General features: G+C 31.3%; 1 protein-coding gene across 2 annotated transcripts in view; it reads left to right on the forward strand.

Moving 5' to 3' along the window:
• Nucleotides 1-9,058: 9,058 nt before the first annotated feature.
• The window catches only part of LOC148603850 (corticotropin-releasing hormone receptor 1-like), a 51,245-nt gene continuing 36,217 nt past the window's right edge, over nt 9,059-24,086 (forward strand). Inside the window, exons 1-2 of one of the 2 annotated variants that reach the window (XM_088551796.1) lie at nt 9,059-9,245; nt 17,322-18,214. In XM_088551796.1, coding sequence (XP_088407922.1) covers nt 18,133-18,214 — 82 coding nt within the window. In that variant the 5' untranslated portion in view covers nt 9,059-9,245; nt 17,322-18,132. Of the gene's footprint in view, nt 9,246-17,202; nt 18,215-24,086 lie in introns of those variants that run through there. The other variant, XM_088551797.1, reaches the window with a different exon arrangement.

Here is a 24,086-nt window from a genome sequence, read left to right on the forward strand (position 1 = left end):
TGTTCGTGGCATAACGTTTCATGGTTATCTTATTTTAGGAAAGGGTAAGTTGTTATAATTTATACAATGTTATGATGCATTGATATTCATGCATTAAAACAATATAAGATAATTTCAAGAATTCTTACAGTGAGAGGGTGGCATTCTATATTTATTTATTTAATTCACTGGATCGTATTATGTTTCTTTGTTCACATTGTCTTTCTGATAAAGGTTGAAAACATCCTTTTAAAATAGTTCTTTAAGATTACTATGTGACTTCCACGTTATTTTCTGCAACTTATGTACACATGTCACGTGCATGACCATGCACACTAATATGACGGAACAAATAAACAAGCAAACGACTATCTTTTGAGAGACTGTATTGTTTTTGTTAAGAACTCAAAATGTACAAAAAAAAAACTATTATTGTCTAAATCATAATACAATTACAATGTCGATTTGAAACGTTAAAAAACGCTAATAGAAAATAACACTATATCACTACAAGTTAATGGTGATTAAATGAGTATTGGGAAGTATTCTGCAGAATTAAATATAAAATGAGAAACCTCGAGAGTGATGATGTTATCAAATATTCATGCTATAACTCTTTTATTTATAGCAAATTTAATCCTTATTTTGTGAGAAAACATTTTAAAAATTTAAATGGAGTATTACATGTAATGTTTGAAAGAGCACAAAATAATTTTCTGCACACTTTAATACTTTTTTTTTCTTTCTGCTGGAAAATGTTTGACTATTTGGTGTATATAGATTGGAGTATATTTATCACATGGGCAATGAGGTGTCACGTGATCTATCAACAAGAGTACCTAGTATAATCATATAGTTAACTTTTTTGTTTATCCTCAAAGTAAATATATTCGATGTTTACATAATTATTAACGTGCAGGAGTTCCTCGTTACAATGTCACAAGTAACAAGAAATCTGTCAGTTTCAATTAATTTTTAATATTTTTAATTGTTTTGTCTATAATTACATCAATGAAATGAGGCAAACATTTCATTTTTCGTAATTAAGTTTTGTTACAGATCAAATAAGGATATGAATATATCAATTTATTAAGAACTCGAAACGTACTTCGTTTACTATTCTTCGTCAGAAGTTCAAAGAGAACCAAGATTTGAGCGGAAATAAAAAAAAACATATTGCACGCACCAAGAAACAAAATAAAATGAGTAAATAAGACTCAGCTAAAATCTTAGTGCGTAAACCAGGTGCGCTAGTAGGGTAAGCCTGATCTGCATTTTTAGAAACACAAGCCGAGTGATCCGTAAGATCTATATGATTTATTTCTTACAACATAAGCTTGTTCTACATATGATTGCAGTATAGATCATTTAACTAGTACTCTATTAACCTGATGTGATTAATGTTAGGGGTATATAAGGCAAAGCAAAAAATGAAAAAAGAAATATGTATGATATTTGGTGATTGATCAAACTACATGGCAATGTCACAAGAAGACAGGTTTTAAACTGTATAACTTCCAGTTACACCATAAACTACATTAATCCTCAATCCCACGTACCTAATACCCCACAGAAAATTATCCATTTCCTATAAAAGAAGAATCATTTATCATATATTCCCAATTGGATTTTAATTTCTTTTAAATTCAATTATTGTTGGTTCTTTGATTAAATACAATTTGAGACAAATAAGCGTTTTTAAAAAGACGTCTTATTTTCTCCTCATTTATAAACCTCATACCCATATATATCTCAAACTCGCACTTCTCAATCGCCCATATCCTCCTTAATGGAAAACGCAGAACCACACAGCTAAGATAGCTTCATACATTTGGAATTACCTTCAATCATGTAAACATAATATCACATGCCAACAAACATATCTCTGTGCATACAGTACAAGATATACTGCTTGTGCCATACAACTTAATATCACAAGATTACTAAAATCAATTGTTGATACTAAATTGTGGAGTAAGATTTTACACGGTTTAAACATATTATAAATGTGTAATCGGGCAAATTAATAGTCTTTCGGTGTTCGGTGACCAGTCACCGTGCTCGGGTAACTAACGAAGACTTCCAATTGACCTTTTATACAGTTCAGGTTAACTTAAAAAAATGCCATGGTTTAGGTACTCAACATGTTATCATGAGGAAACTGATCCTGTCAACTTACTCAATGTACTATCTGACTTGTTAATGAGTATTTTGGGTTTTTTTTGTTTTTACAGTTGTTTTTTTTTACAGTTCATGTTTCCTTATAGTAACCCTTGTTAAACTGACGTTTGACTTCGTTACTTTAACATAATTGTACGATTCAAGTTTCAATTTGTATTACTCAAATGAAATAATTACATTTAGTACACCACTGTTCTGTTACCAATCGCAAAACAATTATTATTATTATTATTATTACTAAGTTTTTATATAGCGATTATCTATCACAATTAAATATTACACTAAGCGCTTAACATTACACACTCACGATAACATGCACGCGCGTACACACGCACGCACAAAAAACAAACACGAACACAAAAACGCACAAAAAAAACACACACATACACTCACCATCACACATACACACTGTATATAATATTAACATAGGCTTAATGTATAAATAATAATAATAATAAATTAAAAGTACAAGATATATAAATATAAAATATGTAAATTAATATGTTAAGTTTCGTATCATCCCTCATCTACTACTAATGGTGGACAAATTTGTCATCGAGAATATCAAATCTGTAGTCAGACTTGCCTAAACCGACTTATAGATTAATTAACGAAATTTTCAGTATTACGAAAATGAAAACCTCTTAAACAATGAAGGTCGTTGTATTCTACTCAGAATTATTTCTCAATGTTTAGCCTATTTAGTTTAATTTTGGTTTATCTGACCCTACTTATGTCATAGATCATTTACAAAAAAAAATGTAGTATTACAGCATTGAAAAGCTGTAAAACACTCAGGCTGCATTCCTTGTAATACGCTTGGTTTGATTTCTTGGGGAATGATTTGGCTTCCCACTTGGATATTTGTGGTTTTAAAAACTTGGTGTAGTCAATCAATTTTTGGATTTAGGTCTTATTTCATTTTCTTCTATGCTGCTGATGAGAGGTTTCTCTTCAAACACATGTACATTATATCGACATTGCAGTATTAATTTGTACCAGGACGATTTACTGAACAATTACGATATTGGCATTTGTAAAATGAAAAAGAACAAGAATGCTTACTGCTTTGAACTATGATTAGTCTATTAAAGTATAAACATTGTAGCGTTTTATGCATTTATGTTATTTAATGAAATAACTTTGTTTTGGATAAAAGCACAGTTATATCCAAGTGAAAAGAAGCATAGTAAATAAACTTACAGAGGAAAGGGTTTAGAAACATTAAGATCTGTAAATAAAGTAATGTAATCAGCATCTGAGGAGGAGAGCTAGGCTTACACATGTTTAAAGTCTATGTCCCGTTTCTGAAAAATACTAATGAAAGTGTTAAATACCTAGAGAAAAATGGTCTATCATTTTGTGATTTGCCGAGGGGGATATAATTGTCCCAGATATTACCCAGTATATATTTAAAACCCTGGTGACCGGAATAAATCTTTTAATGACATATACTGTGTAATTACAATTAAAGCATCGTTGATAAGAAAATCCGCCAAAAGAGTAAAATATTTAAATCCTCACTTGACCTTCAAAAATCAAATATAGACCAGATATCCTCTTTGGGCATTAGTTTTATATATTCTGGGTCATTCATGTGATATATTATGGCGTTATTAAGTCGGTTATCTCTACAAAAGGATGTTGAAGAAGCATTAACGATCTATGATTTGACGAGACATATTCTATGATGACATTCCAACTATTGAATGCCAGGAAGGAGATGTTCCTTGTTGTATTTTATAAATATTCTGGGCATTGATTTAACATCAGGAGGCTATTTGAAATTTAGTGTAAACTACTCTCTCACGAGACAATAAGCAATAATGAATATGTTATTTTCGTGAGATATGTACGTTAGATTGAAATATAAACTTTTTGATGCAAATTGTTTGTTATGATTACAACTAGTAGGTGTATTTATATCCTCGTAATCTTACGACCGCTGTGTATATTTATAAAAAAAATATGTCTAAAATACATGTCTTCTTAAAGTTCTGGCAATAATTATCAAATGCATGTAACACATATTATAGACATTGTGAAACATGTGTAGCCAATATGATTACAAGTTGCCGACAAATATTTCTATCGATATTCATTAACACCATACTTGTGTTCAACCTACACTTAATGCTATTTTCTAATCGCAACATTCAAGAAAATGTTTCAAATGTATTACCTTTAGAATTATAAGTGTCATCTCAGACATTCATATGTTTACCAAAACATATATATATATATATTGTTGTACAAATCAGAATAAATAGAATTTCAATGCGACTCTTCATGTAACACCATATGTGCTTCCGCGTTATGTCCTAAATGCATATGTCATTTCTGACACAACTATTATAAGCAAATTGTGTTTTGACAGAGACCTACATGTATAAGATGTCCATATTACAGTAAAGAATGGTCGAATGTTACAACAAATAGCGAAGATTCAGGCACCATTGTTGATTGTGTAGCTGTAATATTATATATTTATCGCTTTCAGAAATAAACAGTCCAGTGTATGTAACAAAGATGGTGAAACAGATTGAATCAGACTTGTAAGTTGCTTTCTAATATCTTTAAAAAGTATTTTCATATCCCCATGCCTCGTTGTAGCAACAAACTAATTCCAAAATTGTATTTATTAGAACATGTAAAACAGATTGATACAAATCTGTGGATGTTTGGTGTTGTTTGTTTTTTCCCTATGATTCCAATTGAACTGTTAGGTTTAAATTTTGCTGTTAAGTATTGGCAAAAAAAATGCCAAAGCCTCAGCAGTGGGATGATTCAAGTACATCAAAATACAAAAACATGGTCTAAACGTGAACACATGAAACAGAGACGATCTACATACACAGTATAGTGCACCGAATAATTAAAAAAATACACAAAAAAGGATGAAGAAAACTACGGTGTTGATAAAAGTATATTTGGTTTTTTTTTGCATGCTTTGTGATAAATTATCATAATATTTAGTTAGTTTGTTAGTTTATAAAAATACTAAAATAGTAATCATTAATATTGAATATTTCAATATGCTGTACATGTGTTGCAGGGAGATATTGCTCATCAGAAGCATATAATCAAATGTATAGAAATTTAAAAAAAAAATAAATTGTAGCCAAAAGTACCCAAAGTGTAATCTATTGAAATGTGTGCAATATCAGCAATAAAGCCTCAGTATTTCAGTATTTTGAAATTTGTAAAATTGCAAATTTTGATAAATATGATAAATTATAGCTGATATAATTCGGTGTCGGGAAAGTCTGACTACATTACCGGATTGGCGGAAACCCTCGAGGACCTTCGGTCCACTAGTAGTTGCATCGACCCTGTGGTTATTAAATACGAAAAATAATCATATATCTTGCAACTTTTGTACATATATTATAAATATCCAACAATTGGGATATTACTTTTGAAGCACTGCCGTAAAGGTTTCGTTATAAACTATCCAATTACGGTAAAACGTGACATCTTTTATTTCTCTATTAATGTCTCTTCTCCTTTTCTTATTCCACTGAACTCAGGTGCTAAGAACTGATTAAAGCTGTAATTTTGTCATTCAAGTCGACTCGATGCTTTGAATCTGACAATCAGGCAGTAATGGTCCACAATGGCAAAATAAAGTCAAATTAAAATCCTCGTTGGTGGATCTTCCAAAATATTTCAAAAATAGGAGCTTACTGTAAGCAATTTTCAACTTCCAAGGTTGATTACTTGATTTCGTGTTCGTATCATTTTTTTGTTAGTTGTACGGTTGAAACTTAAAGTCTTTGGTTTAGATCTGATTATCTCCCTTATATTGATTAAGCAGACCGTCAAGGGTTGAGTGTGCATGATTCAGAAAAGTAAATACATTTGATTTTAAAGTGTTTTGAGAGATAGTAAGATTTGATTTACTTACGTAATATTGTATTCATTTCTTTGAATGAGGATAGCAACTTGTACATATTCATTTACTTTTACTCTTCATTGGTTAGCTATAACTGTCATATTTCTCAACAATGGTGCTTGTTTGAAATTAAGTAAGTAGTAAAAATCATCAAGACGTAATTAATGCATGGCATAATGCATCATGTGATCAAAGGTATTGGTATGATATTGTACTTTATATGTGTTTCGTATAACACGCAATACCTAATTTAACTGAAGCTAAACCAATGGTTAACTCTTTTTAAGCGATATCTTGAAAAAGATGGATAAACAAACCCAGCTAAAAGAGAAATATTATATTGTACATATAATTCAATGGAAAACAAACAATCAGCTTTGAATAAAGAGATATCAAGATTTTGCCAACTTGAACATGAAGGATATTAACAAAATTACTGATAAACTCTAGGTAATAATCACCAGAAATAAGGATAGTCCGTATAACAAATGGTCACATCAAGAGAAAGGCGGAAAGTAAAAATAAATTAAATGGTCCCGACTCAGTACAGTCATATCATGGTTAATACCTCTCAAAAGCTTGCATTTCAGTGTGTGAGTAAACCGGTTGTTTCTTTCGAAGTAGATACAGGTTGTTGTCATTCGAACTATTTGATAACTTATTTGTATTCTATATCGAACTCAAGAGTAAATAAGAATTCAACAAATGTTTATGGTTCGTTTTATTGTTTTAATTTTCCTACAATGTCCCAGGTTAGAGGAGGGGTGAGCACTTACAATTATGTTTAACCCCGTAATATACTTGTGTTCCTGTTCCAAGCCAGAAACCTGTGATATAGAGGTTGTCATTTTTATGTTTATTGTTATTCGTTTTACATTTATTTCTATAGATAAGGTCAATTTTCATGTTTTATGAAAAGTTACTCTTCATTAATTTTGGATACTTTTACATCTTGCCTTATGGTATGAGTTTTGCCCATCATTGAAGTTTAGTTGCTCGTTGAGTAACTTTTGGTGGATGACTGATTCAGTGGCAATCATACCATATATCCTATTTTTATATCATTTTTTGTAATTTAATGAATGATGTTGAGTGGATCATTACTACCGTATTTTGTATATATTGCAAATTCTTAATTTTAACTACATTGCTACATTTCTCTCAAATGTAATTTCGTTCGGAAATATATTTACACCAATGTATTACAGTTCAGTAAAAGGATACAATCAGCAGTGCTTACACATGTAATCTTTTTGTTCTTCAAACCTCTTGTTGCTCCCTATTTGTTTTGTCAAAGAATGCATTTCGTCTCAAGGCAATATATAATCAGCACATAGTTTGTTGCTATAATTAACACTATGATCACTACAACTTTAAACCAATTTCTGCGTTTGTGAGTGTTTTAATGCCCTTTATTGCTCTATCCACATTGATTCTTACACTCATAAGGTCACACAGGGGTTATACCTTCCCTTCTAGACAACAGTATTAATTCAAAATTTATATTTATGAACAATAAAAGTATTATATTGCAGGTGTTCATAATCTGTTTATGCTTATAACGCCTATGTTTAGGATTTAATTTACGCATTAACACCTTTAACAATAGGTTTGGGATCATCAAAATTAGTCTACATGTTCATACCTAATAGGATGCAATGATTTTCATGCCAGATTGTTATAAAAAAAGATTGCCTTGGAGCATTTATAAAATATTATAAAAAAATTCTATCGGGTTCAACACTGATTAGTAGATTTTTATGGGTGGCTCACGTAGCATGAATTTCACCTTAAGATTCGATACATCTGAATCTCAATAAACACAATCACATATTTTAATTGCTCAATTCAGGTGAAGATAATGTGATATTCGTGTGAACATCATGTTAAATAAATTTTGCCCTTGTAAGATCATCCCTGATATCTATATCTCCTTATTTGTCACAAGCGTAGGGAGCGTCATGTTTATGAAGACAATGATATTTTGGCAAATTAAAAAAGGCATATGCTATGCTTTTAAAGACACACTGATGTACACAATGTCAATGGGCAACCGTGAAAGTATTTGTTACATTCCCTGCCACTGATTAAAAGTAATCAAGGGAATACAGATTTTGTGTGTGTATTTATATCAGATTTAAATGCTCTATCACTTATCATTTCACATACATATAAGGGAACATAACAGACAAAAACTATCTCAGCCACGTTTTAAACTTAAGATGCCCGGGTTATAGAATGATTCGTCGCTTATCACAAGTTTAAGATGTACTTGTTTATCAAGTAATGTTAAAATTCTGCTAGATATTTTATCGAGTAACTTCATTAAACATTGAATGCATTTACATGGTGTAACGTGTACACAAATCTACAATCACGTTTTGGTGCAGTTGCAAAATAAAAATGAAATTGAAAGCACAAAGCAAGTGTTTATTATTTCATATATTTAATTGTGCATAAGATTTTATAGCCACAAATATATAATTGTATTCTTTGTTTTGTGTATTAGTATTAAACATGTTATGTTCTCGTATGAAATTATAATGTGTCGTTTAACAATTTAAAGTGACAATAATGAACTGGCACAGATTTAAGTCGACGTGGACTGTGGATCTATTGTTTTACAATGTAAAGGTATTGTGATGACTATAAACAAATTAGATACCATAAAATAGTTTGAAATTATCTCAACGTTTCAGAAGGACTACTGAGGGGTGATATCAATATTAGAACATTCTTGTTTTTTCCCTTTGTTTCTCTTTTCTAACTTACTCCAATGTTAAACAAATGTCATCTATCTTAGGTATGTCTATTTAGCTATAAGTTATTATGACCGTTATGATATAAAGATTACAGATACGAATCGAATTCTTTGTTTTCCCTTAATTGGTCCTGATATTAAAGATGCTATCATTATTTCCACAACCCCACGGAAGATATATGTGATATAAGTAGAACTCTACCAGAAACATATAATCATAACTCTTTAATTATAACCCTGTTGTAGTTAATTGTATAAACATTTATAGAGTGATTTGATACACTTTGCTTATTATACCTATCTTGGAATGCACCGTCTAGTAACCAGTGTCTCGGTAGCATCATCAATGCACGATCATATAGGAGTATAACATTAAGTTAACCATTGCTCAATTATTATGTTTAGGTAATTGGAAAGAGATATTCTAAGGTAGGACAATAAATCGTGTTAACTTAGACTTCCACAGACTGTACTAATATAACTAGTAAAAGTGGACTTACATTTTAACATTCAATTCAGTTTATCACGTGTTTAGTTAAATCTTTGTATTATTGAATTTTAGTTGTATTTCATACTGTTAGCTGTAGTATCATGAGTAAATATACAGATTTAGGTTAAACCATGTTTTTTTATGTTGCTTTACTTAAGCGCATAATTAGAATGAGTCTCCGGTGTCATATCGCTTTTGTTTGGCTTTCAATTGGCGTGGTATTTAGCTACATAACTTCGAAAATCGTTTTCAAACAAATACTTCAATAATCAGATAATTTTACTGTGAGAAGAGTTCGATGCAGCGTCACCATCTCATAGTCAACATTTAATCGTATAGGAACCTGTTTAAATCCATTTTGTCGCACTGACGATTTGTTCGGTTAAGGCAAATATTTGGTCTACATAGGTTTAAAAAGTATTAAAAATATAGTTTGAATTGACCTCAGAAGATGTCCGGTTAACACAGGCCACCGGTTTATCCGTGTATCCGTGTTCGATCTGAACAGATTTTCGGGGCACGGGTGGGGTGGGGGCTAGGTGTTATTCCCTTTCTAAACCCTTTCCTCTGTAGGTGTTATTCCATTATTTTGTGACCGGGTGTGCAATTTTCAGAATGAAATCTGTACAAAAATCTATGTATTCCAAAATCTATGGATTAAGCAATAAATGGTCAGATCTATGCAATGAAGACAAATACATGCCTAAATGTATATGACGGAAATATTAACTACAATCTGAAATCATTAAAGTAAAAATACACACTCAAATTTAAGCAGTTAGTGTTAAAACGAACAATAAAATGCACATCCCCGGATACTAGTTGACAGGGAGTGCCAGATTTAACTGTATGCGTATCTATACTGAATTTCATTTAAACACTGATACTGTTTATATTGACCGTTGTTTACTTTCACATTGTTATAAGTGATTTATTTGTGTCTTTATGTATGTGTTTCTATTTCTGAAATAGATCTTCGATTTTATATAAACTGGTTTCAAGTAAGATTAATGATTTACGAGTTAAGTTTATTTGTGTCAAAATTTAGTGGTTTAATATTTAGTTTTATTCAAGGAGCTAGTGATTGCAACTGTGTTTTATATGCGTTCTTTTCATTGCAACACATCCATGTTTACCTTATTGTTTTGTTTGAGTAAGATCAGATGAAACAATGAGTTTACCGTGAACCAATTAAGGTTTATTATTGATACAAAAATAACTCAATCTTCTTTTTATCCCTTTTGTACCATCTTTGAAATAAATGAACCGATATATGAATAAATACAAATCGCTCTTTAATTGTGCATTTAATTGCTGGATGTGTTTTGATTCATTCAAATCTGATAAAGTCTGAAGAACCACTATGTTATTTTCCAGCATTTGCAACTGCTGAACTGACTGGGTTTGATGTGTAAATGGCCTCCCCCGTACAATGAACCTGCCGAAGACTATAACTATATAACATACAACGCTTACACATACAGCACAACAAATATCATTTAGGTCACTATCCTACTGACACATGCTCCGGGATAGCAATAAGCAAGCTGAAAGAAGAACTGGAACTCCCCTACATTTCTCAGAAACGGGAATCTTTATTTAAAAAATCAACAATGCATAAAGACCATTTGATGTGTGATGTGCATACAAATGAAATATGATTATTTTCAACTTATACGATTGATTTTGCTCCATTCTCCCTTTACACATTGTCATTACACATGTGCACTTAACTTTTTATAGGATTTTTTTGCGCACGTTTTAAAAGCTTGTTTAATAAATCAGTGATTAAATATCTAATTCCATGATAGATGAAAGTAGAACTACATTTGAGATGGACGAACAGACAGGGGGAGGGAGAAAGAAAGGATTGACATCAATATCAAAGATATTCCAATGATAAAACATTGTCAGGAGAATATTTCAATTACTGATATTATTCAGACAAAACTGACAGACTTGCTCGGACGCCATAAAATGTTCAGGGTTCAATTGGAGATTTTGTATGCATTATATGGTTGTTAGATTCTGTTTTTTTTATTGGAGAGATTGTATGTATTGTATGGTTGATAAATTCAGGGTTTTGTTGGAGAGTTTGTATGCATTGCATGGTTGTAAGATTCTGGATATCTATTGGAGAATTTCTATCCATTGTACTGTTGTTAGTTTCTAGGTTTCTATTGGAGAATTTTAATGCATTGTATGGTTGGTAAACTCTGTCTTTCTATTGAAATGTTTTTTTTTATGCATTGTATGGTTGTTTGATTCTATGTTTCTGTTGGAGAGTTTTTATACATTTTACAGTTGTAAGATTCTGGGTTCAATTGGAGAGTATGTATGTATTGTACGGCAGTTAGATTCTTAGCGTTTCGTGATGAATTTATCATCAACTACTTCTGTAATCGTGCTATGATACAATAATCAAACAATCTTGCAAAACCTAAAATGTTGAAGGAAATTACATAATAAAGTCATGTAGAACATGACATGACAGATAAAACGTACATTTCTATTTGTTGCACAACAATTATTTCTAGAATTCTTACAAATAGGCTTCTGGAACAACAGTGTTATGTTGCTACAAGATTGAAGTAATCACTACAGAAGTGTTATGGTCGTCATCATGAACTCGTGGATCCTTATGGTGTATCCATCTGCACCATCAAACCTGATTTATTCAACGGTTCATAGTTTTCCTTTCCTCATTTGTCTACCCCGAACTTGACTTTTTATGAGGAAATTGGTGGGTGTTTCTATAAAAACAGAGGACGCTTACTCTACCGGTGCACCTGGTGCATGCTCCCAGTCTTTAGCTGAGTCCGAGTTGCTTATTTGCTTTTGTTACTTTGTATGTATGATTTTAGTTACTTTATCTTCTTTGTTGTGTATGTCTGTTTTCCATGTCTGGTCATTGTCTCTGGATTACATTCTTTTGATTACAGCTGTAGCCTTTGTTCCCGTGATATCTCTTTGCAAATATTAGAAATATTTTTCCCTTTTCTACGCATCTTCTACCCACCCAAGATAGCCTGTCTTATTACATACATTAGTCAATTCTTTCGAGCATGGATTGAAAAAAAAGAAGCATAATTGGGATGAGGTTTTAGACTTTTACAAATTGGGTAATATGTAACAATGTAAAGACAATGCATGGTTGGTTGATGCTTGAGCTTGAATTTTGATCTTATGGTTAAATTATGGTTAAATTATGTGTGTGTGTGTGTGTGTGTGTGTGTGTGTGTGTGTGTGTGTGTGTGTGTGTGTGTGTGTGTGTGTGTGTGTGTGTGTGTGTGTGTGTGTGTGTGTGTGTGTGTCACAACAATGTCAATTAAATATTCTTTCTTGGTTAAAAAATTTGCTTGAATTTGCGCGTGAATAGTTATCAGTCTGCCTCTATTAGTTTTATTTTGCTGAAATTTATTTACAGGCGATCCACTGTTCTTAATAATTGTTTCATTGCGGTATCGACAATGTAGTCTCACAAGTTCCCACTAAATGCTAGAGCTTATACTTTTAACTATATTAACATTAAACATCGGTTTGTAAAAGATGACAGTTCTTATTCTACAACTGTATCAAGAAGAGCATTATTACTTTCTTTTTTATTGTTCATAAAAATTGAAAACGGAGAATTAAATTGTAAGTTCTCAAACAAAATTACTTACAGAATCATTCATGCAATGAAAATGTTATATAACATACACTAATCAATTTGTTACTGCCAGTACTTGATGCATTATGACATTAACATGTGATCAAATTAACTTATAATTATTTTATTACTACGTTTACAAAACCGGAAACAGATGGTGGAATTTGTTAAAAAAATGAAGTTAATATATTTACTAAACAAGAGCAGGAAAAATTAACATCAAGTTGGGATATTGTTACACCAAGTTTTGGAATTTCCTAGCAAATTTCCTCTCTCAACTGCAGAAAAATTGAAATGAATAATACAAAAAAATGTATTAACCATCTGTATTACTATATTTGTTGTAGAAATCGGAAATAATCATCGTACTATGATCAACCAGTAAGCGTTTATGTTGTTCATAATAAAACAATAGTCAATGTTCTAGAAATACCCACTCATTGAAAGATTATTGTTCTTTGTTGGAGATGGCAGGCGATTAAGACGACAGAAATCGTTATGTAAGCATTACACTGACAAGAAATAACAGTCATTCTTTAATTCCGTCGAGCTATTTCCTTTACATTTCATCCTTCTGATAGCATCACTACTAATTACTCTGTATTAGAGTTTTTTTACTCAGACGTGAAAACTTTCAGGATTTATTTTGATAAAAGAGAAAAGCTTGCAGCAAGTCTACGACAACGACAATTGATGTCAGACGTTTAAATTATACATTTCACCTATCCAAAACAGTGGAAAATTGTTTAAAGCCAATTTGGTCTGGGGATTTTCATATGTTCAGAAATACGTATAGTTCAGCAATTACAGACAATACTGTTAATTAACTGTAAAATAAATGTCTTACTTTCGCACCGTTAAGCATTGTGCACTGTTCAACTTATCAAAGTGTAATGTTGACCAACTTTAAAATCTCATTGAGTAATATATGCACTTAAATTTGTGAGATCTCATAAAACGTTGTAACTTCTCTAGTTCATATTTGTATTGATCTAGTGCCTCTTTTAATCGCTACTTGGCATTCTGACAAAATGTGCATGTATTAAGATATAAAAAAAAAAAACCAAAGCTTAATTTGTGATTTGTGTTTAAAATGATTTGCAGTTCTGACCAGTCCATATCAGCACAAATAACACTGCAAGTGTGGGGAAAATATTATATCTTGAAACTTATAGACTAATTGGAAAGACAAGTGCATAAATGAATATAGCTCCATCATCATGGTCAAAAGTCTTATCATTTCCTAAAGTAAATTACACTTTCATATTGTTTCCTCTCTAACTTACTTACTTTGGGGACTTGATATAATTGAAATTCAATAATATAGATTTTGCACCTATTACAAGTCCTGTTTGATCATCTTTGCACATATCTTCGTCCTTGCATATCTTTGCATCTTTGTTACATTGGTCTGATCTGTGTTTAACTGAAAAGACACGTTGATGTGAATGACACAATATCCCTCTCTTTAACTTCATAATTATATTTTACAAAAACCCGGGAGATGACAAGCTTATTTAACAACCAATTTCATTTTTCTTTTTATTCACATCGTCTGTGCCTGGTACATCAATAGGGAAAACTTCTACTGACATCTTACTTATAATGGAAATTGTTTTAATATTCGTGTTATCGGGAAATATTTAGAGATATTTTTATTTTCGACGGGATCAAGCCCAATTTATCATGGAATCAACAATGGAATTGCCATTACGAAATTAATTATGAAATCGATGTCCTAGGCCCGCCAAATGAACATTCAATTTATCCAAGAAAGCATCAATTTTCATAAATACCATGAATAATAACTAAAGAATCTTTATGACCGAATGTCGACGTCTTGAAAACAACACAGCAGAAAAAAAAAAACGTCAATAGCTATTCTTAACTAGCCTTGATCACATTTCTGACTTTAAGTAGATTGTTATCCAAGTTTTAGTGAATTAAAACTATCAATTATTCCAATTAGGCAGATTTCATCCTATACATTTGATTGATCATCATTATTATACCAATTGTGTGGTTTCTTTTACACTACGGCTAGAAGTACAATGCCTTCATTACAATACAATGCCAGCAAACTTGTGGAGTCGCGGATGTTTGTCATATAATCGTTAGACTTACAACTGTTACATCCTGCTCTGACACTTGATACCTTCAAGGAGTTTATCTATCGCCCTTTGGTCCATTTTGTAAATGTGAATTGTTCAGTGTTAGGTTTGTAGGTGGTAAAATCTACGGTACGAAAAAAGAAAAAAAGGAAACATTTGATCGCATCAATCGATCGAGGGCGAGAAAATAAACAGAATCGAAATCCTTACCCATCGAACTATGATGCTTTAGTTTTTACTCGGTAATAAAGAATAATAACAAAACTGCATAACTGATTAAATTTAAGCATTATGAAATGGAAAAGTAAAAAAAGATTCCATAAAACAAATTACAATCGTGGCATGGTACTGGTATTTCCGTTACCTTGTATTAGAGATTCATAACTGGCATACATAAAGGTAATTAATTACGAAAATAGTCTTCGAATATGAAATAAATCTAACTTCTTAACAATAAAACTTAGTGTTGAAAAATAAAAGCAGAGTCACGGGAGCATACAAATATTAGGTCAATACAACGGACGAACTCATTAGATGTATTACTTTTTTCCTGGCTGCTTTTCTTTTTCTTCTTTATTCTTCTTTTACGGGTTCCATTACGCAATATATATATATATATGAAAATACACTTTGATCAAGTGTATTTCTGTTCCATTATTTTATTCTTGTTGGTGAAAAGATTAGAATTCCTTTGTATCAAAACAACACTTTAGGAGTTTGGACAGATTTGACAAAATATGGTAAAAACGGTATATATTTGAATTGACTATGTATTCTTACAGGTATAAATATAGCAAATATTCATGGAAGTCACAAGGACAGCCCTTTCGGAAGAAAAAATTGTCACAAAGTGAAGGCCAGTGGCCATGGTGTTGAATAATAATTTTTCAATTTAACATGATTTGAAAGAAATTTCATTTTTGCACTTGAAATACGCAAGTTTTTTTATCCTGCTTTTCCGATTTTTTTCACAGCACTTATAACAAAAGTGGGGGCTAGAGTCAAAATTTAGCACATTTTCACATTTTATGTAAACAAGCCTAGCAAAAAAATGCCGCATGACCTTGTGTTTGAATGTTGCAAAAGATAACGAAGTATATAACCTTAAAAAGCAATACAAAGAACTTGATTTTGTAAAGGTTAATTCACATAACTAAAAACATTGGTTTGAATAGTAGAAATGGGAACCGAATTTATTCATAAAAGACTATCGAGGCACAGTTGGTTTCGTCCTCAAACTTAAAGCACCTGCCGTACATATTTTTTTTATCGTTTCACTATTTTTACAATCAGTAATGTAGAACGGCAGCAAAAACATCAAATTACACAACTATCACTTCGAAGTGACATTAAATAAAGGTATATTTGAGAAGGAAAACCCAAAGTTCTAAATATTTTTTTTTATATTCACAGCTATAACATTTGTGTCTAACCATCGAAACCTTCTGTTTGTGAACATACCAAACCAAATATCACCCATGATTATAAGCTATATAATCATACCTCATTACCGCTTTAACATCTCTCAACATTTCTCAGCCTATGGTTAAATCAACAAAAGACGTTAACATTTAACAAATTCTACTACTGTAGTGCAGTATACATATACTGCATATAACACGGGATATATTTATCTATAGGTATTAAAAGTCAGAAATTTTATATAATTAATTAAGAGATATATAAATGTTAATTGATAGATAATATTCAACAACAAACCAATTATTACGAGTAAATAGGATGTTTACTAATAAATGTTCATATTTAATTTTTGTCTTTTCATTCCTCTCTTTTGATGACATATACATCAATGCTGTATTTGCGTGTAAGTTTTAGTTATAATTATCCTCTAAGCGTTAAAATCTCGGTCATCGATGGCTAATTATGAACATATGTTGTTAGGAACTTAGAGTACTGTCCTTCCTTTATCATTAAAATACTTACTATTATTTGACAGCTTTAAACAATTTAAATGGTTGTTTGAAAATAGCTCACAATATCTTCGTAGGACAAAGACAGACATACCAATCAACAATTATGACAGCCTAATTTAGTATGAAATATAAGGTATCGCTTACATGTGTTCATTCAAAACAACAATTCTGACTGTTTATCTCTAAATGCGTAATTGCGTTGGTATTGAATAGAAACCTATATATAGTATTCAATGTTCTAGACCAAGACGTTATGACCTTATTATAGGGATGAATAGTTATAATTAATTATAAATCAATCTGCCTTTTGTTTTCCAGAGAAGAACAGTGGGAAAACAGGTGATATACATTTGCTTGCACATTAGAAAATATCGGAGAGTTTAGCAAAGACGTTCGTCTATAAGAGGGAGATTTTGGATCGCAGCATCTCAGAAGAAAATATATTGGCTTCCAGTTGATTAGTGAACAGATGTTAGGATAAAACATTATTTTATAGATGTGACATTCATTCTACATATAGAAAGATTAAGCATCTTATGTTGTCTAAAAACACTTATTTCTTTTCATAAGGATATTCACGAACAGAACATCAATTAGCAGATGATATCTGTACACGTGGGGATTGTCATTGCATCTGCTCCGCACGTGGAACTCATTCGGAACCGATTATCAGAGAATGCAAGATCATATGAATAATTACGAAATTAAGAGATTCGATTAGTTTTAATTGCTGTAAGAGAAAGTTTAGAAGGAATTTAATTGCGGTTAGTAACTTACACGGATTTATTGATTATAAATAAAATCTGCTTATACAAAAACAGCGATAATCTGCAGAAGAGAAGCACAATAAAATTGAAACTACTCGAGACAATTCCTATTGTAGATTTCTTTACGGGAGTTGCTTTCACGGAATAACACTCTAAATAGTGTGAGAGTTTACGTATGTTGGGTGCACTATAAGACAGTGTTACAATATAGAACAGAAGATGTAGAAAATAATATAATTTTGTTTCTTCGATATGGATACTGATCGGTACGATTCTACATTTTAGTTTTGGAAATAAATTTATAACATAGTGAAGATCATTCAAAAAAAGGCTGTATCAGAAGAAATCATAATTTGGACGAAATGGCGATGAGTGAAGATATGTTTAGGTTTAAACAACTAAACTGTACCAGTACTTCTAATGCCCTAATTACAAGAGATCCAGGTAAGAACATAGTTTTAATGATTGATTCGTCTTGTTTTTGATGGTACATCATGTTTAGATAATAACTTACCTAATTGGATCAGGAATTGATTGTTTTATAACGACCAAAAGAATTAAGGATGTTTTATTTGTTTTTATAGTTTTCTGGCAGCAGTTTCTTTGACTGTGCCAATTGAATACTTCAAAGATCCTTTTTACCTCTTTTTTTTAACTAAAATTTCAACATACGGTTTCATTTATTCCGGCTAAACGTCATGTCATGAACAACTGTATAAATTAGCATTCTAAACATTTCGGTGGACAGTAGTCTATTTACTATGAAATTTTATAATGATTTGTTTTACTTCCACGAATGTCAGATTATTATTTCCTGTTGATCGAATTAGTGTTAGAAGCAGAGGAAGTGCAATTTATCTTTAAAAAAAAAACATGTAAAAGGTATGCATCATTAATACGCCCTTAAATAAAAGATAATTAAATTTTGTATTCATTTAGGTCAAACCTGAAAAACAAGTTAAAGTTCTGTTGAACAATGTCTGTTAGTTGCAATACTTTTTTTAAAATCTTTAATATTGACCCTTTAGTTTTAGATCTGATAAATTATACATAATAGGTTATCCACAATATTATTTTTGAATTATAGCGATTATTGATGCTATATTATACAATACTAAAGAAAACCATTTCCTGTAAAAATATAAATTATATTTACAAAACCTCCCGCTGATGAGAAGAGTTCCTCAACGAAGTTCATCATTAATTGCATTATCTGCCTTAAACAAGTCATCAGTTTCAACAATCGGTGATCAAATCATATTGATCCTTTTTCATTTTAAGCCAATTCTACAAACAAGTTGAGTTTATGTTATTCCCTTTTGTTGCGTTTCTACCATGTTTAATTCGACGTTTATTTTCACAATTGTCTGAGTAAAAAGGAAATGTATGTAAGGTCTTATGAAGTGTTTTAAGGATCTTATCATACATGATATGTCTCTGTCTTGTTATATATCTGTGTTAGATAAACACGGAAGTTGACTATCTTTGAGATTGCCTTGCTTTAGGGTAGTTTTTTTCCATCAACATCAATTTTAGCTCAAACCTAGCTGTTAGTTCGGATTCAAAGTTACGTTTTTGTTGTGTGTTGTTGTTTTGCCAATGTTTTTGATTGATGAAATATGGTATACGGGCACTAGCATTTTATTGAATGAGTTGATAATCGAGTTCCAGGTGTTATTATTGTTGTCTTCTGTCATTTCACCTGACGCTAAGCTTGTTGTTACAATCATATTTTTGATCACAGAAAGATCAGGTTTATCTTCAAGTCGTCTTATAATAGCTTTAATTTAGGTTTTTCTTTGTTACTCTGTTACTTTTGTATCTGTTCTTACAAACAACAATCGATTATAGTAGTTAGTAACATGAAATGTAACACAGACTATAGTGTTTCCTCTTGTTATAGATCTGGTTTATGTTTCTTTTTTTCAGTATTGGCAAAATAAAATACTGAACAGTTATCAATTGGACAATCAAAATACCTAAAAATCCAAATTCATGGCCAAAATGTGAAAACAGGAAACAAACAACGATCTACAAACACAATATGGCGAACCGAATAAAAAGATTACACATAAAAACTGGAGACAATGAATACAAGACGTAACACAAAGTAATAACACTAGCAATATGAATTCCTTAATAAACATAAGAGGAGAAACATCAGCTGTTTTGTTGATTTCACGTTGATGTTCGACTTAGATGAAAATACAAAATTAAGTACATTGTTCAGGCATTGCATCATCGGCAACCAAACTGTTTTAAAATGGAACATTAAGAGAAATATATACGATACTTTATTCAAGTAGTAAATATTTCAAATTAACATAAAATATCTTAACTTTAGTGAAATGTTAATATGCAGCTAACTTGTCAGTATGATAAATCAATTCATCGGAAAATAATACCATTTATTCAGAAAATTTGTATAGTATAATGTTAGATACAAACAATAACATTTGAAACAGAAATAAAAACAAACAAACAAACAAACAAACTAACTAACAAACTATTGACTCCACAAGTAGTAATTGATTTAATTAAGGAATAGATGAAAAGGACAATAATTATCGCGAAAATTTAATGATTTTGTTTTTGTTTGTTTTGTTTTGTTTTTTTTTAAATTTTCTACATAAAAATATGGTCAATTTATATAACTGTCATTTGAATCAGATAGTTCCTAGCGTGTTAAAATCCTTACCGTCACTTTTCATCGATTTTAACATATTTTTCTTTAGCTGTACTTTTTTTTTCATCAGATAAACCCTTGCTTTGGAAAACCGATTATGACGTGCTAAATTACAAGTGTAACCTGTCCATTATAACTATATCAGAACTGGATCAAATCTGTGAAAAGTTTATTCTGAAGTGTTGACAACTATTTTCCTTTTTTATGATAGGGGCGCCGTGTTTAAGATATCTAAAAAATGAATTAGCCAGTGATTAGCATTTCTGTTTATTTTCATACCTGATTCTTTAGATCACGTTCTAACGTAAATCGTTATGTCATTCACACAGAGATAAAATTATATAACGCTTAATTTATTTTCGTTTAAAACTTTATTCAAAGGGTTAATAGAAGCGTTCAATGATCTGTCTTTAATCTGGTAAAAAATAACCGAATAATAGCGCAACAGTCTCAAATAAAATGTTTTGAATGCATACTTATTTTTTTCCACACAAACGTTCAATGTAATGAACGTTACCAAAACAAACCTAACTTAAGTCTAGACTGTCCTTATGTAAGGAGTAACGTTACTTTTTGAATATAAGAGTAATTAAGGGAACCACGATTCTAGCGGAAAGAAAAAAAAAATGTTATTCAGGGACAAACACTAGATATTGAAAACAGACTGACACAACAAAGAACATAAAATAACCAATATAATACATTCAGAATGACATAAGTAAATGAGCAACTCGGACTCCCGAACTGGGAGCATGGACCAGATGCACCGGTAGGGTAAGCGTCCTCTACTTTTTAAGAATACAGCCGTCGATATGTTCATTCAAGTTAAGTTGGAGGTAGAAGAAAGAGGAAAGGAAAACTATGACACGTTGAACAATTCAGTTTTCATGGTGCAAATGGATGCACCGTAACGATGCACAAGTTCATGGTAACGACCATAAAAATTCTGCAATGATGACTTCAATCTTCAATCATAACTGTTCCAAAAGCCTAATTGTACGACGTGAAGCGCGATACGGCAACCTCTGGCATATCGTATTGCAATATGGAAACTCCGTACGCAGGCGCCGAAGGGATGTTGTCACAGATGAAAAAAAAAGTTCACAATACGGAAAGAAAAGTCATCGCGTTTGTCGTATAGTTTGGTTAATAGTTTTCATTTATCATCGGAATCTAAGTGTCGGTCAATATATGAGGCTGAACTTACTGTGTATGCTATATTTGTTATCTCAAGTTCTTTCGAGTAGATGCGGTGTATCAAATCCCCGAAAATAGGATCGATTAACGATATTACGTCATCTGTATAGCGGAAACTGATATTGAAGGATCTTGCTTAAGGATGTTTCTTCTTTTGGGTCAGATGAGCTTTAAAGTCAGCTTTATAAGAGTGACGGAAATGATCAACAAATAAAGGAGCACCATTTGTTCCCATTGAAATGCATTGGAATGCCGACCATTTATTGAAAAACGCGTCCGCCATACTTGACAAATATGTTGTCGATAAAAAATTCGGTAAAAAAATTGAAAACATCATGTTTGGTATATCTGGGAATTATTTTTAACACAGTTAAAAAATCGTCTATCGACTTAAAACAGTATTTTGGTCGAACAATTGCCATTCTATTAGCTGTTTTTTCAGTTAAGTATAGGCTTCATTATTAATGAATGTTGTATAGCACAAAAATTCACCTTAAGTTACTGTAAACGTACTAATTTTTGCTTTTTGTGGGGTGGACAAAAAAAACCATCGAAAAATAGTATACGCAAAATTGATTTTCAATACTTTGTGACGCAAATCATTTGTTTTGTTTTTTTTTTTTTTTTTGGAAACCGCGAAAATTGATACACGCGAATATGCTCACTTGAATCCGCAAAAATTAATACATTTACAATATTAATAACACACGAGCCTAAGCAACTTTTTTATGTTGTTGAAAGTAAATAACGCGAATTGACATTCCGCACTTATCAAATTTCACGAGTTAATACTCCGAAATAACCGAGATTTTACGAGATATAATTTTTTATAGAAAATGATATATAATCAAACAACAACCAACTTTTGCGAAGTTAATTTCCATAGCACTTGTTCATATCACATCGTCCATGGCGTGATATTGCAAATATATAGCCGTCCAAGAAGTAGATAAAAAGCGACCAGGCAGAACTGTTGATTTGATGTAAGAGTTATCAAGGGAACCAAGGTTATAAGGTAATCAAAAGAATGCAATCTAGAGACATAGACCAGACATGGAAAACAGACATTCACAACAAAGAACACAAAGTAACTAAAATTATACATATAAGGCAGTTTTATTTATGTAAACAATACTTATTATACTATTGACGGATATTTATAAGTTGTAAGTATATGATTTAAATACGATGCAGAAGCAAACGTTATAATTATGAGTAATAATCTTAATCAATGGTATGTATCTATTTACAGTTTACGGACAGATTAATTGTCATATTTGCCTTTTCTGTTTGATTAGATATACAAGGAGTAGCCCAGGAAAGCTAACGCAGTAACGCAATCAGTTTAGCGAATGTAATTATACCCCACGCTTAGTTTGCATCCATGACGTTCTAATTTCAATATCGAAATCATCTTTTTCGTTTTGTTTTTGCGAATTCTTGAACATAGAAAGAAATGTCACACTAGTTGTAATATTGAAGGTTGATGCATATGTATTGGTATTTTGTCGTTAGTTTGATCGTTGATCTGGATTCTTAAGGGCGGGTTTTACAGAGGTGTTCAGGAAATGTGAATATGAAATCTATATCACATTGTCATTTTCATGTGGTGATTAATATATCTATTGCCGTTATGGGAGACATGAAAAATAACACAAAAAAAAAACAAAACGTGTCTATTATTTTTAGAGTCAATGCAAACTTAGTACGATATAAATGTGTCTTAAACGTGTCTTATGAAGTTTGTAAAACATTGGAGTCGTCTTTTTCTTTATTATACATCATTGTTGAGTAATGATGAGCTAAAATGAAACCGAATTGGTCAAGTGCATTTTTCAGATTCGCACAGCAATTGGTATCTTAAAGTTTTACTAAAAAGCTAATTTGAATTTGTATCGTTGAGGAAAATATCTTAAATGTCCATTCCCAGCAGAATAAGTGGTTTGATAAAGATAATAAAACTGTAATTGTTATTATCAATAATATGAATTTTCCTCGGTTTAAAACCTGTCTGAACTACATATACACTATTTGTAAGGAATTCGACCATTAATTGTGAGAAAGACGTAAATGCTGAGTTCAAATACAATTCGCATTTGATTTTACTATGCCATGGTATTATATTTAATCGTAATTAACCTGCTATTCTGTATTCAATACTAGAGAATGATCTGTGTGCCATTTCTTATAAAACAATCAACAGATGTTTAATTAGGACTGTGATACGGGAGATATGTAAACTCATGCTGTTATTCTCGATTTATTCTCCGTTTCTTGTGCTTGTTTTATAGATGAAGGTGTTTATTGAATATTAATTTGAATTCCATCTTGGCGTTTATCATGCTTTGAATCTCCACATCATTCATCTCGTTACAGTTTTGAAAATTTTGAAATACTTGAAAATACACGAGAAATCTTTATTTGTGATTTTTT

Source organism: Perna viridis, chromosome 11, assembly GCF_037379345.1.
Source record: "Perna viridis isolate PV_CMFRI_1.1 ecotype Kerala chromosome 11, ASM3737934v1, whole genome shotgun sequence".
Classification (NCBI taxonomy): domain Eukaryota; kingdom Metazoa; phylum Mollusca; class Bivalvia; order Mytilida; family Mytilidae; genus Perna; species Perna viridis.